This window comes from Macaca mulatta, chromosome 11 (assembly GCF_049350105.2).
Source record: "Macaca mulatta isolate MMU2019108-1 chromosome 11, T2T-MMU8v2.0, whole genome shotgun sequence".
Lineage (NCBI taxonomy): Eukaryota > Metazoa > Chordata > Mammalia > Primates > Cercopithecidae > Macaca > Macaca mulatta.
In genome coordinates this window covers 124469236-124493752 of record NC_133416.1, presented here as the reverse complement: position 1 = coordinate 124493752, position 24517 = coordinate 124469236, and the positions used below count along the sequence as shown (strand labels likewise).

Below are 24517 nucleotides of genomic sequence, written 5' to 3'. Positions count from 1 at the left end.
ATGAGAATCAAAACAGCACAGAATAATTGCTATTCAAGTGTTAACTGTTATTGCTCTTTCTTTTTCTTTTCCTTCTCTTTGTCTTTTTCTTTCCTTCTCCTTCCTTCCTTCCTTCCTTGCTTTCTTCCTTTCTCTCTCTCTCTCTTTCTTTCTTTCTGTCAACAGGGTCTCACTCTGTCACCCAGGCTGGAGCGCAGTGGTGTGATCCTAGCTCACTGCAGCCTCAAGCACCTGAACTCAAGCAGTCCTCCCACCTCAGCCTCCCAAGTAACTGGGGTACTGCAGACATCCACCACCACATCCAGCTAATTTTTCTTAAATTTTGTAGAGACAGGGTCTTACTATGTTTCCCAGGCTGGCCTTGAACTCCTAGTCTCAGGTGATTCTCTCTCCTCCGCCTCCCGAAGCACTGCGATTACCAGCATGAGCCACTACACCTGCCAACTGTTACTTTCACTTTGCCTTCTTCTTAGACCCCCTCAGGTCCTCATGGGAACTATGTAGCAGCTGGGTTCAAGCTTGTCTCTGTCGGTCTCCTTGGCACAGGGTTTGCAGGAGTATGAGGAATGGAAATGGGGCAAGAACCCCACCATCGTGGAGGTGCTGGAGGAGTTCCCATCCATCCAGATGCCGGCCACCCTGCTCCTGACCCAGCTGTCCCTGCTGCAGCCCCGCTACTATTCCATCAGCTCCTCCCCAGACATGTACCCTGATGAAGTGCACCTCACTGTGGCCATCGTTTCCTACCGCACTCGAGGTGGGCGGAGGCACTGGGAGAGCCTCCTCGGCTGCATTTTCCCCCGAGGGGCCTCTGGAGGGCTCCCTAAACCACTGCCTGCAGGCTAAATCCCAAATCCCTGGGAAGAGACACACCCCCAAGACCAGAAAACTGGGGGAAGAAGCAGCAGGTGAACTGTCCCCTGATGCAGAGCCAAGCCTGAGCAGAATTAGGAAAGAGGCAAGACGTGTATTTGCAATGGTGCCCCCTCATATCCCCGAAGCACCAGCTAGAACAAGCCACCACCACTCATTCCCTGGGAGAGCGCTCTGCTGTATCAGGCCCAGCTGGTTGCAAGTCAGATAACCCAAGCTCTGCCCTGTCTTTTTCCTCCTAGATAAAGCAATTAAAATGCACAGTGCCCGTCCCAGGAGTCCAGCAAGCCACCAAAAGCACCCTTCTATAGGGAAGGATTTGAATCCGAACCACCCCTACCCAATAGAACCCTGGGTGGTTGTATAGGCACGAAGTCACCCCAGCTGTACCGTTTCCTCTTGCCCTTCAGAGGAAGGGATCCTGGGGAGGAATTCCAAAGGATAAACTTGGCACTGGGCCTGTGAGCATTTTGCATTGGAGGGAGGAGGGGAGGCCGTGCTTCAGAGCAGTGGGTGGTCCTGACTGCCTTGGTTATTCTGCTAGATGGAGAAGGACCAATTCACCACGGCGTGTGCTCCTCCTGGCTCAACCGGATACAGGCTGACGAAGTGGTCCCCTGTTTCGTGAGAGGGTGAGTAATAAGTGGAGAAAAATGAGCAATCATCTCAAATCTGCATATTGATGTTGCAAGTTGAAGTAGGTGGACCGGTCTGAAAGGTTCTAGAGAGGTGACTGGGTGGCACACAATGGAGACCAATGTCCTGCGTCTCTCTTAATTGTTAAGGAAACAAGATCAGAGCAGCACAGCAAGCTAGGCAAGTCCTCTGGTCGACGTCAAGTCAATGCAACACACATTTCACTTGGGCGTGTACTGGGCTAGATGCTGGAGCTATCGGGGAGAACCCTGCAAATACAGTCTCCACCTTCGTGGACTGTATGGGCTAGTGGAAATTCTAGCCAAATTCTGCTGGTCACTCCCAATCAGTCCCAGTTTCCTGGTGATGGAAAAAATCCAATCACCCCCATTCATTGGCGCCTTTCCTCCCAAACTCAGCTTTAAAGGCTATAGCTGATCTTAGACCAGTTATAGTTAACCTGTTTTGTCGATCAATAACTTCTCTATCTGAACAGTGGCTTTAGCCAATCCTTTTTCTCAACCACTGAGGTTAGAATGTTCACAATATGGTCCACGTGCCATTGAAAACGATCCAAATATCATTGACATCAGAGTCCTCTGGTGTTTCAAACATAGCGTCCTGAACCCAGATGTACTGCATGGCCCAGGAATCTGCATCTTGAACATCCCCAGGTGATTCTTTTACACACTGAAGTCTGTGACTCCTTGATTTAAAGATTTCATTGTTGGTTAAACCGGTGGCTCTGGGCTGGGTGCAGTGGCTCACGCCCATAATCCCAGCGCTTTTGGAGGCCAAGGCAGGCAGATCACTTGAGGTCAGGAGTTTGAGGCCAGCCTGGCCAACATGGCGAAACCCCATCTCTACTAAAATACAAAAAAAAAAGGTAGCCGAGGGTGGTGGCAGGTGCCTGTAATCCCAGCTACTTGGGAGGCCGAGGCAGGAGAGTTGCTTGAACCCGGGAGTTGGAGGTTGCAGTGAGCCAAGATCACCACTGCACTCCAGCCTGGGTGACAGAGTGAGACTCCACCTCAGAAGAAAAAAAAAAAAGAAAGAAAAGAAAAAAGAAAAAAAAATGGTGGCTCTCAAACCAGGGTGATTTTTGCAGCGCCCCACCCCATCCCTGCCACCCAGGGACATTTGACAAAGTCTGAAGACATTTTGGGTTGTCACAACTCACGTGTACTCCTGGCACCTCGTGGCTGGAAGCCAGGGATGTTGCTCGATACCCTACAATGCACAGGACAGTGCCACGACCAAGGAGGTCCACCCCCAAGTCTCAATGGTGCCAGTGTAGAGATACTTTGGGTTGAATTTGCTGAGCCCAGCAGTGAGAAGAATTGGGGAATGGAAGAATAGCCAGACCCTGAGGACCCCCCATTTTGGAATTCCCTTAATCGGTGAGACTCCCACCCTGAAAAGGGGCACCTGGCCCCGGCTGAAGAGCCGTAAGTCTCATTGTATGTCTACCGAAGACAGCCACCTGGTCTACCTAAGATTCAGTTGTTCTTGATTGGATTTGACCTCTTCAAGACTTCTGACCCCCTCTTCCTTGCCCAGAGCACCCAGCTTCCACCTGCCCCGGAACCCCCAAGTCCCCTGCATCCTCGTTGGACCGGGCACCGGCATTGCACCTTTCCGAAGCTTCTGGCAACAGCGGCAATTTGATATCCAACACAAAGGTGGGTTACAGTCCAGCGGCTGCCTGGTTCCCACCCCCAGACCTGGGGAGGTCCAGCTGTGTCTCAGCAGCCCTAGAGAATAGTGAAGGTGTCACTCCATGGCGTCACTGCCTCAGAGAAGCCGGGGCGTGTAGCACCAGCCTGACCCACAGGTGAAGTTCATGGTGTCATCCAAACAGCCTGTCCCAGGGGCCTGAAATTCCAGGCCCAGAGGACATTTGTTAAGATGTGATCCCTTCAAAAAAAATAATCCAATAGCCTGGAAAAGGTAGGCGTTAGTCCTTATCAAATGGCTATGCTTTTGTAATTATTGCAAAGACTGTTATTCAAGAGCAAGTGCTGTGTGAAAGACACAGCAGATCAGCTTCGGCAGGAGAGAGAAAGAAACCCAAATTGTAGCATGCACTAAACAAGGATTTATTGAGCACCTAATAAGTGCCAAACACTCTTGGAGCATAGCAGTGAACAAGACAGAAAAACAACTAAAACAGAAATGAAAACCTTTCCATTGATTCGAGGGATGATTACAAAAACAAATCAATCAATCAGTCAGTAAAACTTGCCCCCATGGAACTGTCATTGTAGTGGATAGCTAACATTTATAAAGTACTTGCCAGGTATCAGGCAGAGTTGTAATGTTTCACATTCATTTCTCAACAACAGTCCTGTTATATCCATTTTGCAAATAGGGAAGCAGAGGCTTAGAAAGTTGAGTACATTGTGGCTGGATGTGGTGGTTCACACCTGTAATCCCAGCACTTTGGAAGGCCAAGGCAGGTGGATCACTTGAGGTCACGAGTTTGAGACCAGACTGGCCAACATGGTGAAACCCTGTCTCTACTAAAAATACAAAATTAGCCAGGCATGGTGGCCCACATCTGTAATCCAAGTTACTCAGGAAGCTGAGACGGGAGAATCACTTGAACCTGGGAGGCAGAGGTTGCAGTGAGCCAAGATAGTGCCATTGCACTCCAACTTGGGCAACAAGAGTGAAACTCTGCAGGTTTCACTCTGCAGGTTGCAGTGAGCCAAGATCACACCACTGCATTCCAGCCTGGGCGACATAGTGAGACTCCATCTTAATAATAATAGTAATAATAAAAAGAAAAAGGCCAGGCACAGTGGCTCACATTTATAATCCCAACACTTTGGGAGGCCAAGGTGGGCGGATCACGAGGTCAGGAGTTTGAGGCCAGCCTGGCCAACACAGTGAAACCCCGTCTCTACTAAAAATACAAAACTTAGCCGGGCATGGTTGCAGGCGCCTGTAATCCCAGCTACCCGGGAGGCTGAGGCAGGAGAATCGGTTGAACCCAGAAGGCGGAGGTTGCAGTGAGCCGAGATCGTGCCACTGCACTCCAGCCTGGGTGACAGAGCAAGACTCCACCTCAAAAAAACAAAAAAACAAAACAAAAAAGTTGACTAAGTTGTTCATCACAGAGCTGAGATTTCAATCCAGGCCATCTAGCTCCAGAGTCTGGGCATCAGGTGGGGGCTCCTGAGTAGTCAAGGAGCAGAAAGAAGGATTGAGACCTGGGAGGGAGGTCCACTAAAATTGAACACACGTCACCTCCTTCCTCAGTGTGTGCATGTGTGAGCATGTGAGCACCCACCTGCGTACATGTGTGTGCACGCATACATCTGCCTGCCCCAGTGTTCGTGAGCCTCTATCCGCATGGCGCACGCTAAGGTCTCAGTTCCCCATCCCTGGCACCTCAGCCACCCCACACATCAGGCAGAGAGCCATCGGTGACATAAGGTCTTCCCGGTCCCCAGGAATGAACCCCTGCCCCATGGTCCTGGTCTTCGGGTGCCGGCAATCCAAGATAGATCATATCTACAGGGAAGAGACCTTGCAGGCCAAGAACAAGGGGGTCTTCAGAGAGCTGTACACGGCTTACTCCCGGGAGCCAGACAAACCAAAGGTAACCCCCAGCAGCGCATCCCCCAGCCCAGCCCAACACATGTGCACACTGGTGCACACTCATGTGTGTACACACTTGTACATCCCACTCTCAGAAACCCCTCACCCTCACTCTTAAGCTTCCTGATTTCCCTTCTGTGAAGTTGCTCTCTACTTCAGAAAGCATGGGTAGGGAAAATATCTACGTAAAATATTTAACAGGCCGAGCACAGTGGCTCACGCCTGTAATCCCAACACTTTGAGAGGCCAAAGCGAGTGGATCACTTGAGGTCAGCAGTTCAAGACCAGCCTGGCCAACATGGTGAAACCCTATCTCTACTAAAAATGCAAAAATTAGCCAGGCATGGTGGTGCATACCTGTAGTCCCAGCTACTTGGCGGGCTGAGGCAGGAGAATCACTTGAACCCAGGAGGCAGAGGTTGCAGTGAGCTGAGATCGTGGCACTGCACTCCAGTCTGGGCAACAAAGCAAGACTCCATCTCAAAAATATATATGTGATACAATAAAGTATTTAACAGCCTATATTATAAGATTCAACTTATATGTAATATCCAGAATAGGCAAATCCATAGAGACAGAGTAGATTAGTGGTTGCCAGGGGCTGAGGGAGGGGAGAGTGGGGAGTAACTGCAAATGGGTATAGGGTTTCCATCTGGGGTAAAGAAGAAAGTTCTGGAACCAGATAGTGATGATCCCATAACACTGAGAAGGGTACTTAATGCCACTGAGTCGTACACTTTAAAGTGGTTACAATGGTAAATGTTACATGACGTGTATTTTACTGTAATGAAAAATGTTGGGCCAGGCACCGTGACTCATGCCTGTAATCCCAGCACTTTGGGAGGCTGAGGTGGGAGGATCACTTGAGTCTGGGAGTTCAAGACCAGCCTGGGCAAGATGCTTAGACCCCGTCCCTACAAAAAAAAAAAAAAATTAAGTTAGCTGGGCATGGTGGCGTATGACTGTGGTCCCAGCTCCTTGGGAGGCTGAGGTACGAGGGCAGCTTGAGCCTGGGAGGTCAAGGCTTCAGTGAGCCGTGATCATGCCACTGCAACCCACCCTGGGCGACAGACCAAGACTCTGTCTCTAAACAATAAATAGTTAGAAATAAAAATTTAAAATATTTAAAAACAGAAATTTAAAAAAATAAATTTAGGCTGGGTGCGGTGGTTCACACCTTTAATCCCAGCACTTTGGGAGGCCAAGGCAGACAGATCGTTTGAGGTCAGGAGTTCGAGACCAGCCTGACCAACATGGTAACACCCCATCTCTAATAAAAATATAAAAATTAGCTGAGTGCAGTGGCGCATGCTTGTTAGTCCCAGCACTTTGGGAGGCTGAGGTGGCTGGATCACTTGAGGCCAGGAGTTTGAGACCAGCCTGGCCAACATGGTAAAACCCCATCTCTACAAAAAAAAAGAAAGAAAAAAGAAAAAACACAAAATTAGCCGGGTGTGGTGACGCTTGCCTGTAGTCCCAGCTTCTCAAGAGGCTGAGACAGGAGGAAGGCTTGAACCCGGGAGGCGGAGGTTGTAGTGAGCCGAGATCATGCCACTGCACTCCAGCCTGGGCAACAAGTGAGACTCTGTCTCATAAATTAAATAAATAAATAAATAAATAGAAATTTAACAGTCCACGAGAGGCAATACTAGTCAGAATGGACATGGACCACAGTACTAAAGCTCCATTGGCTCTTGGGGAGGTCTGAGGGTCCCAGGGAAGGAGTCAGGACATTGCAGTGGGTTGGGGGGCACCCAGAGAGTCCGAGCAGTGTGGGTGGAAGTATGTCAGTCTTAAGAGTCACTACAGCCATGCCAGCATGTTCCAGCTGAATATCAGCTTCAGAGCAGGAGTTTCCTGGACAAATTAAAGATATCCTGAACCAATGAGCTCCCTGGAGCTGTACTAGACACCCCTTGTGCCCACCTCACACCCTCTCAGCCCACCTTTTCCTTCTGCTATTGCTACAGCAGCCAGCCCCTCACCTCACCCCCATCTCTTGCTATCGGCCCAGGGCTTCCCTGGCACTCTAACATAGGATGCCTGCAGTAACCAGCCGCACACCTGGACGTGTGCAGGTGTTAACACCCAGGGACCATTGGCCACCAGGAGAGAGGAGTGGGTAGTGAATGTTCCCCGTCTTTCCCCTCTGCAGCGGATGATTCTGGGAAGCAATCTATCCAGCTCCCTGGAGGGTCCTTAGCAGAGCTGAGCTCCAGTTGTCCAAAGAGGGTAGCAATGCATTCCTGCACCCTCCAATTGACTTTCCCGCCTTCCCTATCTCATTCTTCCCAGTCCCTTACTCTTGTTCCTTGGGATCAGCTCACAAAAGATCCTACCTGCCCACAAGCCCCTGAGTCAGGCTCTGCTTCCCGGGAGGACATGGGCTATGGCAGGCATGTTGTACAGCCCAGCCCCTTCTCACTGCCCTCTGCTCCTTGCAGAAGTACGTGCAGGACATCCTGCAGGAGCAGCTGGCGGAGTCTGTGTACCGAGCCCTGAAGGAGCAAGGGGGCCACATTTACGTCTGTGGGGACGTCACCATGGCCGCTGATGTCCTCAAAGCCATCCAGCGCATCATGACCCAGCAGGGGAAGCTCTCGGCAGAGGACGCCGGCGTGTTCATCAGTCGGTTGAGGGTGCGTGACAGGCTGGCTTCCCAGGTCCCTTTTCCTATATCCACTCTCCTATCGCCTCTTTTTCATCCAACCTGTCTTGATGATTAGGGAGCCACGATGATATCCCTGCTCCCATTCACTGCACTTACCACTGAGGGTAGAGGATATAGGTGGCCCCAAACAATGACAGAGAAAGTAGAAGGATGGCTGGGCATGCAGGCAGGTGTAGTAAATATGACTGGAGGCCATGTGTGAAAATAACGAGTGAATGGACCTCTGGTAACTAGACAGAAACCATTCTAACCTAACTTTTCCTGCCTCAGAAGCTGCAGCACTGCCCCGTGTAGTTGTACAGGTTGAGCACTGCACAAACAGATCCGAGGAGAGCTGTGGAGCCCTCTATATACTCAGTCTCTTTCGTGTGACCCTCAAGAGACACTTTTATAGATTCCCCAGGATTTTGCGGAAGGGAGTTAAAAACTCACCCCGGCTGGGCTCAGTGGCTCAAGCCTATAAACCCAGCCCTTTGAGAGGCCAAGGCAGGAGGATCACCTGAGGTCAAGACCAGCCTGACTAACACAGTGAAACCCTGTCTGTTGTAAAAATACAAAAATTAGCCAGGCGTGGTGGTGGGTACCTGTAGTCCCAGCTCGGGAGGCTGAGGAAGGAGAATCGCTTGAACCTGGGAAGTGGAAGTTGCAGTGAGCCAAGATCGCGCCATTGCACTCCAGCCTGGGTGACGAGAGTGAAACTCCATCTCAAAAAAAAAAAAAAAATGGCCAGGCGCAGTGGCTCACGCCTGTAATCTCAGCACTTTGGGAGGCCAAGGCAGGTGAATCATGAGGTCAAGAGATTGAGACCATCCTGGCCAACCAACATGGTGAAACCCCGTCTCTACTAAAAATACAGAAATTAGCTGGGCATAGTGGCGCATGCCTGTAGTCCCAGCTGCTCAGGAGGCTGAGGCAGGAGAATCGCTTGAACCCGGGAGGCGGAGGTTGCAGTGAGCCAAGATCGCGCCACTGCACTCCAGCCCAGGCAACAGAGCGAGACTCTGTCTCAAAAAAAAAAAAAAAAAAAAAAAAACTCACCCCAACTGAAAATGAAAATGAACCCACTCTACAGATGGGTGACTTTCTTCAAAACTTTCAGGACCAGGGGAGGCTGGAACCTAGTGCACAACAGATTCTTCCTGGCTTGCCAGATGCACGCTCCCAGCCACTGCCCTTCCCCAGCATTGAGGTGCATTTTCCCCTTGTTTAATCCCCTTGCCCTTTGAGAATATTGACTGCCCGCCACAGGAGCTCCCATAACTTGGTAAATTTGCAGATGTCACAAGTCAGTCATCGCTTGGGCTGTTTCCTGGGACTCCAGGGTAGGTTCTTCTCTTTGCTTGCTTCTTTCTGGGCAATGCTGAGCAAAGATACTCACCTTCAGAGAAACTCATGCATGCCCAAGCAGTCTCCACTGTGGGCAGCTATGGGGAGTTCCCTGAGTGCTAAGCGGCCACTTGTTCCTTCCTCCCCTTTCTTCTGGTCTCGTGGGCTATTTCACACTAAACCCAGCCTTGCCCAGACCTGAACTTGCAGGAACACGTTGGAGGGAGGAAAGCGGGGAATGGTGAGGTTTCCATTTGACCTCATCACTCCTTTTCACCTGAGAATCCACCAACCAGCTGCAGTGTTTCCAGATGGCAACCTAAATGTTCTTTGCCAACTGGGCTACATCCCAGAGAACAGTTTTGCTGAGCAGAGTCTTCGAGATCAAAGGTACCTCGGGGGCACTGGCTTCAGCCTCATCTCTTTGGGAACCATCTTCCTGAGGGATATTCCGTTCCAGGTGTCAGGCGAGTCTGTCCCTGCTCCAAGCCTTTATCTGGCATTTGAGAGCTGTTTTCTGGCTGTTTCTGTCTTCTAGGATGACAACCGGTACCACGAGGATATTTTCGGAGTCACCCTGCGAACGTATGAAGTGACCAACCGCCTTAGATCTGAGTCCATTGCCTTCATTGAAGAGAGCAAAAAAGACACCGATGAGTAAGCTGGCTCTATCCCTGGGTGAGGGGCAGGAAGAGCCCGCTCTTCTAGGTCCTACTGGGCAGGGATGTCTGGCTTTCCCATGGTAGAGTCCCCAAACAGCAACATCAGCACCATCTGGGAACGTGTTTAAAAATGCAGATTCCCAGGCCACCCCAGACCTGCTGGATGGGAAACTTAGGAGTTAGGATGCAGCAGTTTGCATTTTAACGAGTCCTCCAGGGGAACCCTGAGGCCCTGTCCAGTGTGGGAGGAAACCCCTGCTTTGGGTGCCGGCTTCTGTCTGGGGCACCCCCTAGTATAATGATGGCTCCTAGCTCTGGGAAGTTGCTTTTTTTTTTTTTTTTGACGGAGTCTTGCTCTGTAGTCCAGGCTGGAGTGCAGTGACACAGTCTCAGCTCACTGCATCCTCAACTTCCTAGGCTCAAGCGATTCTGGTGCCTCAGCCTCCCAAGTAGCTAGGACTACAGGCGTGCACCACCACGCCCAGCTAAGTTTTGTATTTTTAGTAGAGACAGGGTGACACCATGTTGGCCAGGCTGGTCTCAAACTCCTGACCTCAAGTGATCTGCCCGCCCCAGCCTCCCAAAGTGCTGGAATTATAGGTGTGAGCCGCCGCCGCGCCTGGCCGGATCTGTGACATTTCTACCAGAAGTATCTTTCTTGTTTGTTTTTCACCTACTGGGGTTTAGCATCAGATTTAGGGCAAGGGTTTCTTCTACAAAAGTGTTTGAACACTCCTCATTTAGGAAAGTTGGGAGAAGAATGGGATCACCCCTGGCGCTGGGTGGAGGTCTGGAGTTCAGTTTTTGTGGAGAGTGGGGAGAAGAATGGGATCGCCCTGGACCTGGGTGGGGGTCTGGAGTTCAGTTTTTGTGTCCTTTCCCGCGGCTCCCTCACCCCCTAAATGGCTGGGGGCTTTCTCATCAACACAAATTACACTTCATATGATTTTGAGAATTTCACTGAACCTCTAGAAACTGCTGGAAACAGGCTGAGGCACCAGGAGACTGGGACTGGGTCTCATGATTTAAACCTTACCTGAATTCCGTGGCACAGCAACCTTGATCATCATTTCATTTCCCAAAGCTCCCTGCCCCAGTCCCGCCATAAAACCCCTGGAAACCACCCGTGTCTGCCCTTTACTTTAAATTGGGTGGGGACTCAGCTGTGTTTTTTCAGCAGCACAAGGCATACACTCATTTCTTGAATTTGGCATCTTCCTTGTTTTCTGCTTACAATGACACAGCAGTCTCAAAAACATACTGTTGTGACCAGTAGACTCATATCATTGCCTTTCAGATCACAAGTCCCTGGGCTGTCAAAAGCATTTAAGGCCAGGTGTGGTGGTTCACACCTATAATCCTAGCACTTTGGGAAGCTGAGGTGGGTGAATTGCTTTATCCCAGGAGTTCAAGATCAGCCTGGGCAATGTAGGGAGACCCTGTCTCTACAAATAATTTAAAAATTAGCAGGGCATGGTGGCACACGCCTGTGGTCCCAGCTACTTGGGAGGCTGAAGCAGGAAGATGGCCTGATCGCAGGGAGGTCGAGGCTGCAGTGAGCCATGATGGCACCACTGCACCCCAGCCTAGGCAACAGAGCAGGACCCTGTCTCAAGAGAAAAAACAAACAAACAAACCCTTTTGCCAGACCCAGTGTCTCACACCTGTAATCCCAGCACTTTGGAAAGCCAAGATGGGTGGCTCACTTGAGCCTAGGAGTTCAAGACCAGCCTGGGCAACATGGCAAAACCCTGTCTCTACTAAAAACACAAAAATTAGCCAGGCATGGTAGCATGTGCCTATAATCCCAGCTACTCAGGAGGCTGAGGCACAAGAATCGCTTGAACCCAGGAGGCGGAGGTTGTAACCAGCCGAGATCGCGTCACTGCACTTCAGCCTGGGTGACAGAGTGAGACTCAAGTCTCAAAAAAAAAAGTCCGTTGAAATGCTGCTCTTCCCGGCCAGTTGTATTTGTGAGCATTCATTCATTCACTTATTCATTTTTTCTTTCTTTCTTTCAAAACAAGCCCCTGCTAGGTGCCAGGTCCTGTCCAAGACACTAGGGCTACAGATTAAATGAAAGAGATGGGCCAGGTGCAGTGGCTCATGCCTGTAATCCCAGCACTTTGGGAGCCTGAGGCGGGCAGATCTCCTGAGGTCAGGAGTTCGAGACCAGCCTGGCCAACATGGTGAAACTCCATCTCTACTAAAAATACAAAAATTAGCCTGGCATGGTGGGCGCCTATAATCCCAGCTACTTGGGAGGCTAAAGCAGGAGAATCACTTGAACCGTGCTGGGATTTCAGTGAGAGGTGGAGGTTGCAGTGAGCCGGGATCGCGCCACTGCACTCCAGCCTGGGTGACAGAGCGAAAGTCCGTCTCAAAAGAAAAAAGAAAGAAAGAGACGAAGCCCCTGAGCCCAGAGCATGGGCGATTTTCTCTGGGACACTCAGAGGAAACACAGCAGCCTCGCACTAACTGCCCCCGACTTCTCCTTCCACAGGGTTTTCAGCTCCTAACTGGACCCTCTTGCCCAGCCGGCTGCAAGTTTTGTAAGCGCGGACAGACACTGCTGAACCTTCCCTCTGGGACCCTGCGTGGCCCTCGCTCTGCCTCCTGTCCTTGTCGCTGTGCCCTGGTTTCCCTCCTCGGGGTTCTCGCCCCTCAGTGGTTTCCTCGGCCCTCCTGGGTTTCCTCCTTGAGTTTTCCTGCTGCGATGCAATGCTTTTCTAATCTGCGGTGGCTCTTACAAAACTCTGTTCCCGCCCCCTCTCTTGCTGACAAGGGCAGCTCACGGGTGCATGAAACCACTGGAACATGGCCGTCGCTGTGGGGTTTTTTTTCTCTGGGGTTCCCCTGGAAAGGCTGCAGGAACTAGGCACAAGCTCTCTGAGCCAGTCCCTCAGCCGCTGAAGTCCCCTTCTTTTTTATGATGACATTTTGGTGGTGCGTGTGTATATGCGTGTGTGATGGGCCGGGTCTCTGTCCATCTCCTTCCCTGCACAAGTGTGTCGATCTTAGATCGCCACTGCTTTCATTGAAGACCCTCGATGCCAAGAAACATGTCCCTGGCCCATATTAATCCCACATGCGTCCATAATTAAGGGTCCACGCCCATGTACCTGAAACATTTGGAAGCCCCGTAATTGTTCTAGTTAGAAAGGGTTCAGGGCATGGGGAGAGGATGGGAAATTGATTAAGGGGGCTATCTCCCAATGCAAGAGGCATTCCCAGAATCTGATGCATTTAGATTCCGATACCACTGAGCAGAGCCCTCATGTGACATGAACCCATCCAATGGGATTGGGCAAATCCCCTCTCCAAACCCAGCCATCCCAACCAGAATCACTTAACTTGTCCACGTCCATTGAGTCCCCCCTTCCAGCAATACCAAGGGGTCCGGAAGTTACGTTGTTCAAAGAAGTCCGGTGGCAATAAGGATCTTCCACTTTGCCACCAGGTGACTTTGGATGGGTCCTTTGTCCTCAGTTTTTCCTAGTCATAATGTCATATGAACCTAAAGAATATGAATGGATTAAATGTTAAAGCTTTGGTGCCTGGAAACAATATCAAGTAACAATATGATTGTTATTTTTTTATTCCCCCAAAGGGGGCTTGCTGCTTCACCCTTGGGGATGAAATGATGGGAGCTCGTTAAAGTGGATGAGGTTGGAAAGAGTTGCCACAATGAGGTCCCACGTGGCTTCTTCAATAGGAACCACAACTCAGGGTGGGAAGAACTTGGCCCTCAGGCTTGTTGCCCTCTACAGTTGATCTCCAAAGTTTTAAACCTGTTAAAGTAATTTTGACAAATAAATTACCCTCAACTCAGATCAAAAATGGGCAGCCAAGTCTTTGGCAGGAATTGGGGCCCGCGCAATTTCTCCCTAAGAGGCAATCTGTTGAATTTACTCTCTCAAAGTAAATGGTGGGAAGGGATCCCTTTTTATACTTTTTTAAGTACTACAAATTAATGTCAGGCAGTTCCCAGAAAGAAACAAGAAATCCTAGTGGCCCCCCAGACTGCAGGGTCCCCAAGGATGGAAAGGGAATGTTCTGCTGGTTCTACCCTGTTTGTTGTGTCTTGCCATACAGAAAAACCACATTTCTTTTATATGCTGTGCGTGGGCATATCTTGGTGTTCAGTTTGGGCGCCCGCTAAAGAGGAAGTGCACTGGCCCTCTTTGAAAGGCCTTTACAATGAGGGCACCAACACCCCAAAGGACCCAGGCCAGGAGACTGTTAAAGTGAAAAGGCAATCTATGTCTCACCTTGCTCTACCATCCCTGGCAGCCCTCCCCAGTGCCCCGTTACTGCCATGTGGAGCTTGACTTCATGCCAGCTATAATCTCCCCTGCCTTCCTTTAATCACAATTTCCCCTGCTCAGTCTTCCACAGATGTAAAGAACAAAGACTTAGCATCCCACACTCTCTCTCCATCCCCTTCCCTGCACAAGTGTGTCGATCTTAGATGGCCACTGCTTTCGTTGAAGACCCTCGATGCCAAGAAACATGTCCCTGGCCTGTATTAAGCCCACACGTGTCCATAATTAAGGGTCCACGCCCATGTACCTGAAACATTTGGAAGCCCCGTAATTGTTCTAGTTAGAAAGGGTTCAGGGCATGGGGAGAGGATGGGAAATTGATTAAGGGGGCTATCTCCCAATGAAAGGGGCAGTCCCAGAATTTGATGCATTTAGATTCCCCTTCTATCCTGAAGGGAAGCCCATTCTAAACTCCTTTCCTGCAAACACAGTTCCAGCTCCTAGTAGCTTTTCTCCAGAAGGCTTTCTTTCCAATCCTTTATACCTTTGGAGACGCCACCCCAGTTCCCCAGGGAAGGAAACTGCTGTGTCCAACCCCCATCAAAGAGAAATTGACCAGTGCTTCCCACTCCAAGTCAAGCTTTATGCAGGAATGCTTTTCCATCAGGGAATAAATACTTAGAAGAGCTTACGATGTGCCAGGCACCTCCTTTCTGCATGTCCCTACCCTTTTAGTAGCAGACAGATGGAAACATTGTCTCATTTTGTCAAGGAGTCCAAAGAAATGATTATATAACCAGGATTCATCCTTCTTCTCCAGAAAGATTTTTTTTTGTAAGTAAACACCTTTCAATCCCCAACACAAGCTGCTTCACAACTCCAGGCTAGAAGGCAGGAGGGCGATCTGATGTGTTTCTTTCATTTGCCAGAATTCCTGATACCAAAAGCCTCTCTCTGTTGAGTAACCTATCAAGGACCAGAGTGGAGTACAGATTTAGAGTTTAGCTCAGATCCAGGATGGGGAAATACTGCCCTCTTGTGGTGACTTTTCATCCAGGCCTTGTAGCCAACCGTAAGTGCAAAATAGAATTAACCAATGGGTGGGCAAAATAGGGTTGACGGGGTATTTGGGGGTTGTTCGGGTTATGGCCCGTTTATTTCCCTCTTCCCCCTGAATTGGCCTGTAGCAGCTCCAACCCCATTTCAGAAAAGTGAGTTTGGCCGAGAGGAATGAGACGTCTCCTGAAATAGGAACGCTGGATCATGCTTACCTACCATCACTATGAATCCAGTTCCCGCACCTTGTGTCGTGAAAGAGCAGAGAGATGACAGTTAAACTCCTTGGGAGGAGAGAGAGCTTCCTTTGGTTTCCCTGGAGTGAGACAGCCAGGTGGCTTTCTTTTGCCCGGGGATGCTTCAGACCCATCAAAATGGAATTTTGGGAGCCGACCTGAGTGCAAATCCTAATTCTGCCCCTGTTGGTGCAGATGGCTGTGGGCGGCTCACTTGACCTTTTAGAGTCTATCTACCCACCTGTATAACAAGGTGGATTGAATGAGACAATGCCCACGAAATGCCCAGTTACAGTACCTGGTTCAAAACTTACTGCATTTTAATTTTTCACTTAACTTATAACATGTCTTGCTTCTCCAGTGTGTGGAAGGCACCAGAGAGTATGCAGAGATAAGGGAAACACAGTTCCTCTCATGCAAAAGGTTAGAATCTTTTTTTTTCTTTTTTCTAGACAAGAAAAGCTCTGTCACCCAGGCTGGACTACAGTGGTGCGATCTCAGCTCACTGCATCCTCTGCCTCCCCCAGTTCAAGCGATTCTCCTGCCTCGGCCTCCTGAGTAGCTGGGACTACAGGTGCCTGCCACCATGCCCAGCTAATTTTTGTATTTTTAGGAGAGTCAGGGTTTCACCATGTTGGTCTTGCTGGTCTTGAATTCCTGACCTCAAATGATCCACGCACCTCAGCCTCCCAAAGTGTTGGGATTACAGGAATGAGCCACCACGCCCGGCCAAAGGTTATAATCTGATGGAGAGAACACCAGTCTTGGAACTGACATAAATTTCTGAGGTTTGAGAAATGGGTGGGATTTTACTGGTAGCTTCTGGAAGGTAAGAGTTGGTCAGGAATTGGGAAGAGAGGAAAGGCACGGACAGGGAGCATGTAAGATAAATTGGGGCTGGCTTTGGAAGGCTGAGGAGGGCGAGAAAAGGTGGGCTGGGACCAGACCGTGGGGAGAGGTGAGTGGCATGACAAGAAATTTAGACTTTATTCGGAAGGCAACAGGGAGTCCCTAAGAGTGTTTTTTTTAAAAGGGGACATTATGGCAATTTGAGTTATGCTTGGAAAAGAAAGTTCTGGCCACAGTATAGAGCATGGCCCGTTGAGCTGTTGGGGGGTTATTGCTGCAACCAAGGCTTGAGTGAGGGAAGAGGCAGATGTAGTGATAAAGAGACTCCACGAACTGAATCAGCGTACCTGGCGCCCCATCTGCTATAGAGGGTGAGAACAAAAGAGAAATTAAAACATCTTGCAGGCTGGGCACGGTAGCTCGTGTCTGTAATCCCAGCACTTTGGGAGGCCAAGGTGGGTGTATCAGTTGAGGTCAGGAGTTGGAGACCAGTCAGTCAGTTAGTAGAAACCCTGACTCTACCAAGAAAATACAAAAAATTAGCCGGGCATGGTGGCACGCGCCTGTAGTCTCAGCTACCTGGAAGGCTGAGGCAGGTGGATCACTTGAGCCGGGGAAGTGGAGGCTGCAGTAAGCCAAGATTGTACCACTGCACTCCAGCCTGGGTGACAGAGCAAGACTCCATCTCAAAATAAAATAAAGTAAAACAAAACATCTTACCACTAGCTGAGAGAGAGGTCTCCAAAGAGCAGGCTCAGGCAAACGAGTTTTCAGAGCTGATGTGATAGCTTCTCTGGAGTCGACAGGGTGAATCCTTCCCAAGTCCAGCCATGCCCAGATGCCCGGAGGGAAAACTGACCCCCAGCCAGTAGACATCGGTTAAGAACACGGAATCTTCTGACCAAACACGCTTTCAGCAGCTGCCTGCTCTGGACTTTGAAAGAGGTCAGGTTTTACCCTAAGCTCAAAACAAGTGAGAGTTGTCCTGACCTAGCTCATGGGACAAATGGTTCTGACAGGATGGGCAGTCCAGATGCCTGAGCCCCTGCCCTCCTACAGCACCAGTGCCTCATGCAGCCTTTTCATTCATGCCATTAGGAAATCCATGGACTTCTAGTCTGTGTTTTAAGCCAGCCATGTTTCCTTGTATATTTCCCTACCCGCTGCCCCAGATACCCAGCATACTGCTATGGCCACCGTGTCCTCAAAGCCTTCTGTCTGTATCAGGAAGGTAGTCTGAGACTGCCAGGAAGCAACAAGGAGAGAGAAACACTAACTAGTCTTCCTTTATAACCCATTCATACTCTCTGGCTGTCCCCAAACTTCATAAAGTCTCCTGCATCCAAATGTCCTCTTTGGCTCAAAAAGTAGGCCAGGCATGGTGGTTCATGCCTGTAATAGCACTTTGGGAGACTGAGGTGGGAGGATTACTTGAGGCCAGGAGTTTGAGACCGGCTTGGGCAATGTAGTAAAATCTCATCTCTACAAAAAAATAAAATAAAATTAGTTGGGCATGGTGGCATGCTTCTGTGGTCCCAGCTACTTGGGAGGCTGAGGCAGGAGGATCACTGGATCCCAGGAGTTCAAGGCGACAGTGAGCTAGGATGGCATCACTGCACTCCAGCCTGGGTGACAGAGCGAGACCATGTCTCTAAAAAAAAATCAAACTGAAAGACCAGGTGCTGAGATTGAAGAAACACAGGTCTGAGGGTCTGAGGGAAGGGGCCTGCCTCCCAGGGAGTCAACACAGATGTTCCCCATGAACAGGGATTTCACCTTTGGAAGCCAACCTGGCCTGGCCTCTGCCCTTTATCTCACACCCCCTATCCTTGGCCCACTGCCAGTCCCTGCCTTGTGGCAAAAGAACCCCAAAAGAAAAGCTGCCTTCTCCAAATGTGAGGACCCAGGTACACTTTCACCCATGGAAAGCAGTGTCTGTTGCGAGTCTGTTTCCTATTAATACTTATCAAAGCCACGTGCGAGGGAGGTGGTCAGGTGTCAATATGCCTTAGTATGTATCTATGAGTTTGTTTTGTTCTGGAATATCTGAACAGTTCTGATCAAGCAGGGTTATGCCTGTCTGGTCCAAAACACAGTCCGTTATTAACGAGATGGCCCTGGTAGGCAGGAACACATCTGCCTCCATGCACTGCTTCCTATAGTCTTTTAGAAAATGACTCCAGGACATCCAAGTGCCCAGATTTGACTCTTAAGTTCTAGGAGGCTCTTGCACGGGGTCTGTCAACCTCGGCACTATTGGCATTTGGGGCTGGATAATTCTTTATTGTGGGGGCCGTCTTGGGCACCGTAGGAAGCCGAGCAACATTCCTGGCCTCCATCCACTAGACACCTGTAGCAGTGTCCTGCCAATGGTAACAATCAAATATGTCATCAGACATTGCCCAACGTCCCCGGGGACAACACCCCTCTCTGGGACTTCAGGGTCAAGAGAATCTCTGCTGGCTACCCCAGGACTTCTCAGTATAGATTTCCTGGAGCAAGCAGCAGAAGCTTTGCCTGGCCCAGTGGTTGTTGCCATTATCTCCTGCCAAAGTGGGATTTGAGGAGATCTGGGGGAGGGGGCACGGGGAGGGCAGTATGCTTTCAAAAACCCCTCCCAGGCCGGGTGTGGTGGCTCATGCCTGTCATCCCAGCACTTTGGGAGGCCGAGGCTGGCAGATCACTTGAGGCCGGGAGTTAGAGACCAACCTGGCTAACATGGCAAAACCCCATCTCTACTAAAAATACAAAAATCAGCCTGGCATGGTGGCGGGCATCTGTAATCCCAGCTACTCGGGAGGCTGAGGCAGGAGAATTACTTGAACCCGGGAGGCGGAGGCTGCAGTGAGCCAAGATGGTGCCACCTCACTCCAGCTTGCTGACAGAATGAGACCCTATGGAAAAAAAAAATAAATAAGCCCTCTTATGCCAGGACAGAGGATGACAGCCCATTTCAATAATACACTATGTCCTTGGTGTTGGTTCTGATTAAGACCCACTGAGATCCAGTGCTCTCGACTCGGTCTCAGTTCCCTCCCACGTCCTGTGCTCTGCCGCCACTGTTTTCATTGTTGTGTTCTCATTGTGATTGTTAAGACTCACACTCCTGGCTCAGCAGTGGTTTTCCAGAAGGCCCAAAGAGTGGTGCCGGGCACCCCACATCACAGTGTCCTTTCCGGGCTTGGGAAACTGGGGAGATGGGCAGACCTGGTCACATCTCAACACACACAAACACACACACACACACACGCTGTCAGAAACTCGGCCTTCCCCCCTACCTCTGAGCTCTCGATGCTGCTAATCTCTGCCAAGTGTCCCTGTGCTCCAGCACCTTCCTTGAAGGCCTGACGCCCACCCCACGCTCTTTGCGAGGTTGTCCAGGCTGTGTTCGTCGCATGCTTTTCTTCTGTATAGTTCTCATCTTCCAATTTTATGGGATTCAACAAAAGCCTATTATGCTTGTTTGCATTATGGTTACAATATTAAAAAGTGGATTCAACTTGGCTGGCTGCTGTCTTCTCTTGGATTTGCTTGGAGTTTCTCACACCTTGGCCTGGGGTCCTGGGTTGGGTACCCCAGAAGCCTGCTCTGAGATGGAGTTGTCAGGAGGCTGACAAGGGAGTGCTCTTGGGGAGGAGAGGGGAGAGAGGGGAAGGGGAGAAGGGAGGAGAAGGAACTGGAGAGGAAAAGAGAGGAAGAGAAGGGAGGGGAGGGAGTGGGAGGGGAGGGGAAGGGAGGAGAGAGGACGGGAGGGGAAGAGATGGAAGGAGAGGAGAGAAGAGGGGAGAGAGGAAGGAACAGGGGAGAGGGAGAAGACAGACCAGGGAAGGAGCAGGAGGGGGAGGGGAGGGAGGGAAAAGAAGGGAAGAGGAGGGAGGGTAGAGGAGGGGAGGAGAGGGAGAGAAAAGAGGAGGAGGAGAGGGAGCAGAGAGGAGGGAAAGAAAAAAGAGGAAAAGGGGGAGGGGAGAAGAAAGCTAAGGGAAGAAGAGAGAAGGGAGGGAAAGGAGGAGGCAGAAGGGAAGGGCAGGGGGAGAGGAGGAGAGGGGAGGAGGCCTCTCTGGTCAGAGGCAAAGCTGAGCTGCCATAAATCTCAACAGAAACTTCAGCCAGCCCTGCAGGGCATTCTAAAGGTGACCTTTCAGAGGGGTCCCGATTTGGGACTGGAAGGCGGGACTTTAGACCCCTACATCAGTCCGTCTTGAGTCAGGCAACTCTCACCAGCAGAAGCCACACCCAAGGGGCTGAAGGCTGAGGGTGCTGCCAGCAGCCAGCGGACTGTTCCTGATTCCGGATGCAGGTCTGGGTGGCGCAGCTGAGCATCCTCTCTGCCCTCCTTCCCAACACCCCCTTTCCTCCAGCACAGCTGCTCCGTAGCCAGGACCCCAGAGAAACAGGTGGACCTGGACCCTCAGCCGTCTTCCATTTAGGGCCGTCCTCCCTGAGGACCCTAAACCCTAATTCCTGGCTGGTTTCAGGCCCAGTTCCAAAAGAGACCTCAAAAGCAGTAAAAGAATAGATGAAGAGGCTGGACGCAGTGGCTCAAGCCTGTAATCTCAGCACTTTGGGAGGCTGAGGCGGGCAGATCACCTGAGGTCAGGAGTTTGAGACCAGCCTGGCCAACATGGCGAAACGCTGTCTCTACTAAAAATACAAAAATTAGCCGGACGTGGTGGTGCATGCCTGTAGTCCCAGCAACTCAGGACACCAAGAGGTAGGAAAATCATTTGAACCTGGGAGGCAGAGGATGCGGTGAGCCGAGACCACAGCATTGCACTCCAGCCTGGGCAACAAGAGAGAAACTCCGTCTCAGGAAAAAAAAAAAAAAAAAAAAAAAGAACAGATGAAGAAGCGCTGATGTCAAATGCCTGACAGATTTGTGACCATAAAGGAATAAACTGGTGGTTGGGTTTGATGCAGGGGGATGAGGCTTCATCATACCCTTCCAGACATGGCCATTTGGATGCCGTGACTAGACATTTCAGCTTTTTTTTTTTTTTTTTTTTTTTTTGCCAGACTCTCACTCCATCGCCGTCGCTCAGGCTGGAGTGCATGGCACAATTTCAACTCACTACAACATCCATCCCAGTTTCAAACGATTCTCCTGACTCAGCCTCACAAGTATCTGGGATTACAGGCATCGGCCACGACACCTGGCTAATTTTTTTGGATTTTTAGTAGAGACAGGGTTTCACCATGTTGGCCAGGCTGGTCTCGAATTCCTAACCTCAGGTGATCTGCCCGCCTCGCCCTCCCAAAGTGCTGGGATTATAGGCGTGAGCCACTGCGCCCAGCCGACATTCAGCTTTTTTTAAATTACCAAGTAGCTTACTCAACTCATTGCCCACCCTACCCGCACACATATATCACTCCTGACTCCTCCATCCCATCCCTGAGCCTCATGCCTAAGTTCAAGTATGGGATGAAGATCAGAGACAGAGCAGGAGTCAGGGAACTCCATGCCCCACTTACTGTCCTACAACAATGTGTTAGCCAATTTTAAAAAGGGCAAACAGTTATTGAAAGCCAGTCCTGGTGGGCACAGTGGCTCATGCCTGTAATCCCAACACTTTGGAAGGCTGAAGTGGGAGGATTGCTTGAGTCTGGGAGTTCAAGCCAGCCTAGGCAAGATAGTGAGACCCTGTCTCTACAAAAAATACAAAAATACAGCCGGGCACAGCAGCTCATGCCTGTAATCCCAACACTTTGGGAGGCTGAAGTGGGAGGATTGCTTGAGTCTGGGAGTTCAAGCCAGCCTGGGCAAGAGAGTGAGACCCTGTCTCTACAAAAAATACAAAAATACAGCTGGGCACAGTGGCTCATGCCTGTAATCCCAGCACTTTGGGAGGCCAACGCGGGTGGATCACCTGAGGTCAGGAGTTCAAGACCAGCCTGGCTAACATGGTGAAACCCCATCTCTACTAAAAATACAAAAATCAGCTGGGTGTGGTGGCATGCACCTGTAACCCCGACTACTCAGGAGGCTGAGGCAGGAGAATCACTTGAACCCAGGAAGCGGAGGTTACAGTGAGCCAAGATCACACCACTGCACTCCAGCCTATGTGACAGAGTGAGAATCGGTCTCAAAAAAAAAACAAAAAAACCTGGGTGTAGTGGTGTGCACCTGCAGTGCCAGGGGTAGCTGTAGTCCCAGCTACTTGGAAGGCTGAGGTGGGAGAATTGCTTGAGCCTGCGAGGTCAAGCCTGCTATGAGTCATGATTGTGCCACTGCACTCCAGCCTGGGCGACAGAGTGAGTGTCAAGCAAAAAAAAAAAAGAAAAAAGAAAAGCTAGTCTTGACAAGAATGCTTTGAAATGTTACCGTTTACTCTCCTCCAATTTAAAGCTTGGGTAACTGACGCGCAAGGGGATCAGACAGTTTATGCAAGACCAACACAGCATGTTAATGTTAGAGGTGAGATTTGAACCCAAACTGTGCAACCCAAGAATCTGCATTCCTATGTCACCAAGACATCCAGACTATCTTGGTTCAAATTCCAGCTCCTCCACTTTATAACTGTGCAATTTTGGGTAAGTTACCCATCCTTTCTATACTTCCATTTCTTCACTGTGAAATAGGTTATGATTGTTTCTACGCCATTGGTTTATGATAGGGTTAAATAGGTTAATATCTGCAATATGCAAGGGCAAGACAGGATGGAATGGAATGGAGTAGAATAGGTAGATAAAATAAGGCCCCAGCTCTGGTGCCTCCCAGTCTTCTCAGTTTTTGTGTCTTCTAGAAGTTCCGACAGCCCATCTTGAAGTTATTTGATACTTAGGCACTGAATTTCTCAGGCCTTCTCAGACCACCTGCAGTTACAGGGATCTTTCTTTTTTAAAGCCAGTGCTGCCAGGCGCGGTGGCTCACGCCTGTAATCCCAACACTTTGGGAGGCTGAGGCGGGCAGATCATGAGGTCAGGAGTTCGAGATCAGCCTGGCCAACACAGTGAAACCCTGTCTGTATTAAAAATACAAAAATTAGCCGGGCATGGTGGTGTGTGCCTGAAGTCCCAGCTACTCGGGAGGCTGAGGAAGGAGAATCGCTTGAACCTGGGAGGTGGAGGTTGTGATGAGCCAAGATCATGCCACTGCACTCCAGCCTGGGTGACAGAGTGAGACTCTGTCTCAAAAAAAAAAAAAAAAGCCAGTGCCTGGGCATCTCCCTGACCTGTCCAGGGAAAGGCTCAGACATCTTCATGTCTAACCAGATCTCCGCATGACTTATATACACACTGGAGTTTCAACAGGCTCCGCCCCAGAGGCAGCTGGGGACAATTTAACATTATATGCATCCCAACCAAAAGGCTTCTGTTTCCTGGCAACCACGTAAAAAACCCGAGTCTACACCAAAACAGAACCTTCCCAAGTACAAATCAGAAAGAGAAGCAGGTGGGAGACAAGTGGTGGGGGAGGGAAAATACAAATATTTTGGAGTCACTACAAACGAATATAGAATATGGGCTTCACGGTCCGTTACAGAGTCAAAATGTGTTTATTTGTTTGTTCTACCCTCCACAGGATTGCCAGGAAATCAAACACAGGCAAAATCTTTACAACCAGGTGAATCAACATTGAGTTTGATACACATCACTAAAAGGAACTCACTTCAGTGATGGCCTCTAGAGGAAAATGAGGTTACGTTAATCAAACAGCAGAAGAGTTGAGACCTGAGTAATTAGTAAAGTGATTATTTACTTATGTTTTATTTATTTATTTTATTTTATTTATTTTTATTTTTACTTGAGATGGAGTCTCGCTGTCACCCAGGTAGGAGTGCAGTGGCACAATCTTGGATCACTGCAATCTCCATCTCCTGGGTTTCAAGCGATTCTCCTGCCTCAGCCTCCTGAGTAGCTGGGATTACAGATGCACACCACCACACCTGGCTAATTTTTGCATTTTTAGTAGAGACAGGTTTTTGCCATGTTGGCCAGGCTGGTCTCAAACTCCTGACCTCAAGTGATCCGCCCGCCTCGGCCTCCCAAAGTACTGGGATTATAGGTGTGAGCTACCTCGCCCAGCCATGTAAAGTGATTTAAAAAAACAAAATCAAACAAAAAAACCCTCAAATTTCTTTGTATTACTAGACTCAGGGATGGGGGTACGGAGGTGAGTGATCTCCTGGCCTTCATGCATCTAGGTTTTCTCTGCTGAAACCCGGAGTTAACATGGGAAGACTCACTCTCTTGGTCCCTTGCTAATTTACTGTGACCAAGAATTTTAAGATATTCAGGGGTGATGTTTTCCACTCTCCTCCTCTCTCCTTCAGTTCCTTTTCTCATCAAGAAAGGAACTACTGAATAAAGCAACGATTAAGTTCGAGAAAGCCTGCCGGG

General features: G+C 49.8%; 1 protein-coding gene and 2 long non-coding RNA genes across 5 annotated transcripts in view; 2 read left to right on the top strand and 1 right to left on the bottom strand.

Moving 5' to 3' along the window:
* Nucleotides 1-14730, top strand: part of NOS1 (nitric oxide synthase 1) — a 227447-nt gene extending 212717 nt beyond the window's left edge. For all 3 annotated transcript variants that reach the window (XM_077955339.1, XM_028829952.2, XM_077955338.1), the window contains 7 exons: nt 547-757; nt 1418-1505; nt 3070-3191; nt 4968-5116; nt 7560-7754; nt 9651-9769; nt 12278-14730. In XM_077955339.1, the coding sequence (XP_077811465.1) occupies nt 547-757; nt 1418-1505; nt 3070-3191; nt 4968-5116; nt 7560-7754; nt 9651-9769; nt 12278-12293 (900 nt within the window). In that variant the 3' untranslated portion in view covers nt 12294-14730. The remainder of the gene's footprint in view (nt 1-546; nt 758-1417; nt 1506-3069; nt 3192-4967; nt 5117-7559; nt 7755-9650; nt 9770-12277) is intronic.
* Nucleotides 4157-17069, bottom strand: LOC144333126 (uncharacterized). Its single transcript, XR_013401522.1, has 3 exons — nt 16901-17069; nt 12065-13291; nt 4157-4202 (listed from the first exon to the last, which is right to left on the bottom strand). It is a non-coding gene; the product is annotated as an uncharacterized LOC144333126 (long non-coding RNA).
* On the top strand, nt 16151-19680 carry LOC144333125 (uncharacterized). Its single transcript, XR_013401521.1, has 2 exons — nt 16151-16845; nt 17805-19680. It is a non-coding gene; the product is annotated as an uncharacterized LOC144333125 (long non-coding RNA).
* The last annotated feature ends 4837 nt before the right edge of the window (nt 19681-24517 follow it).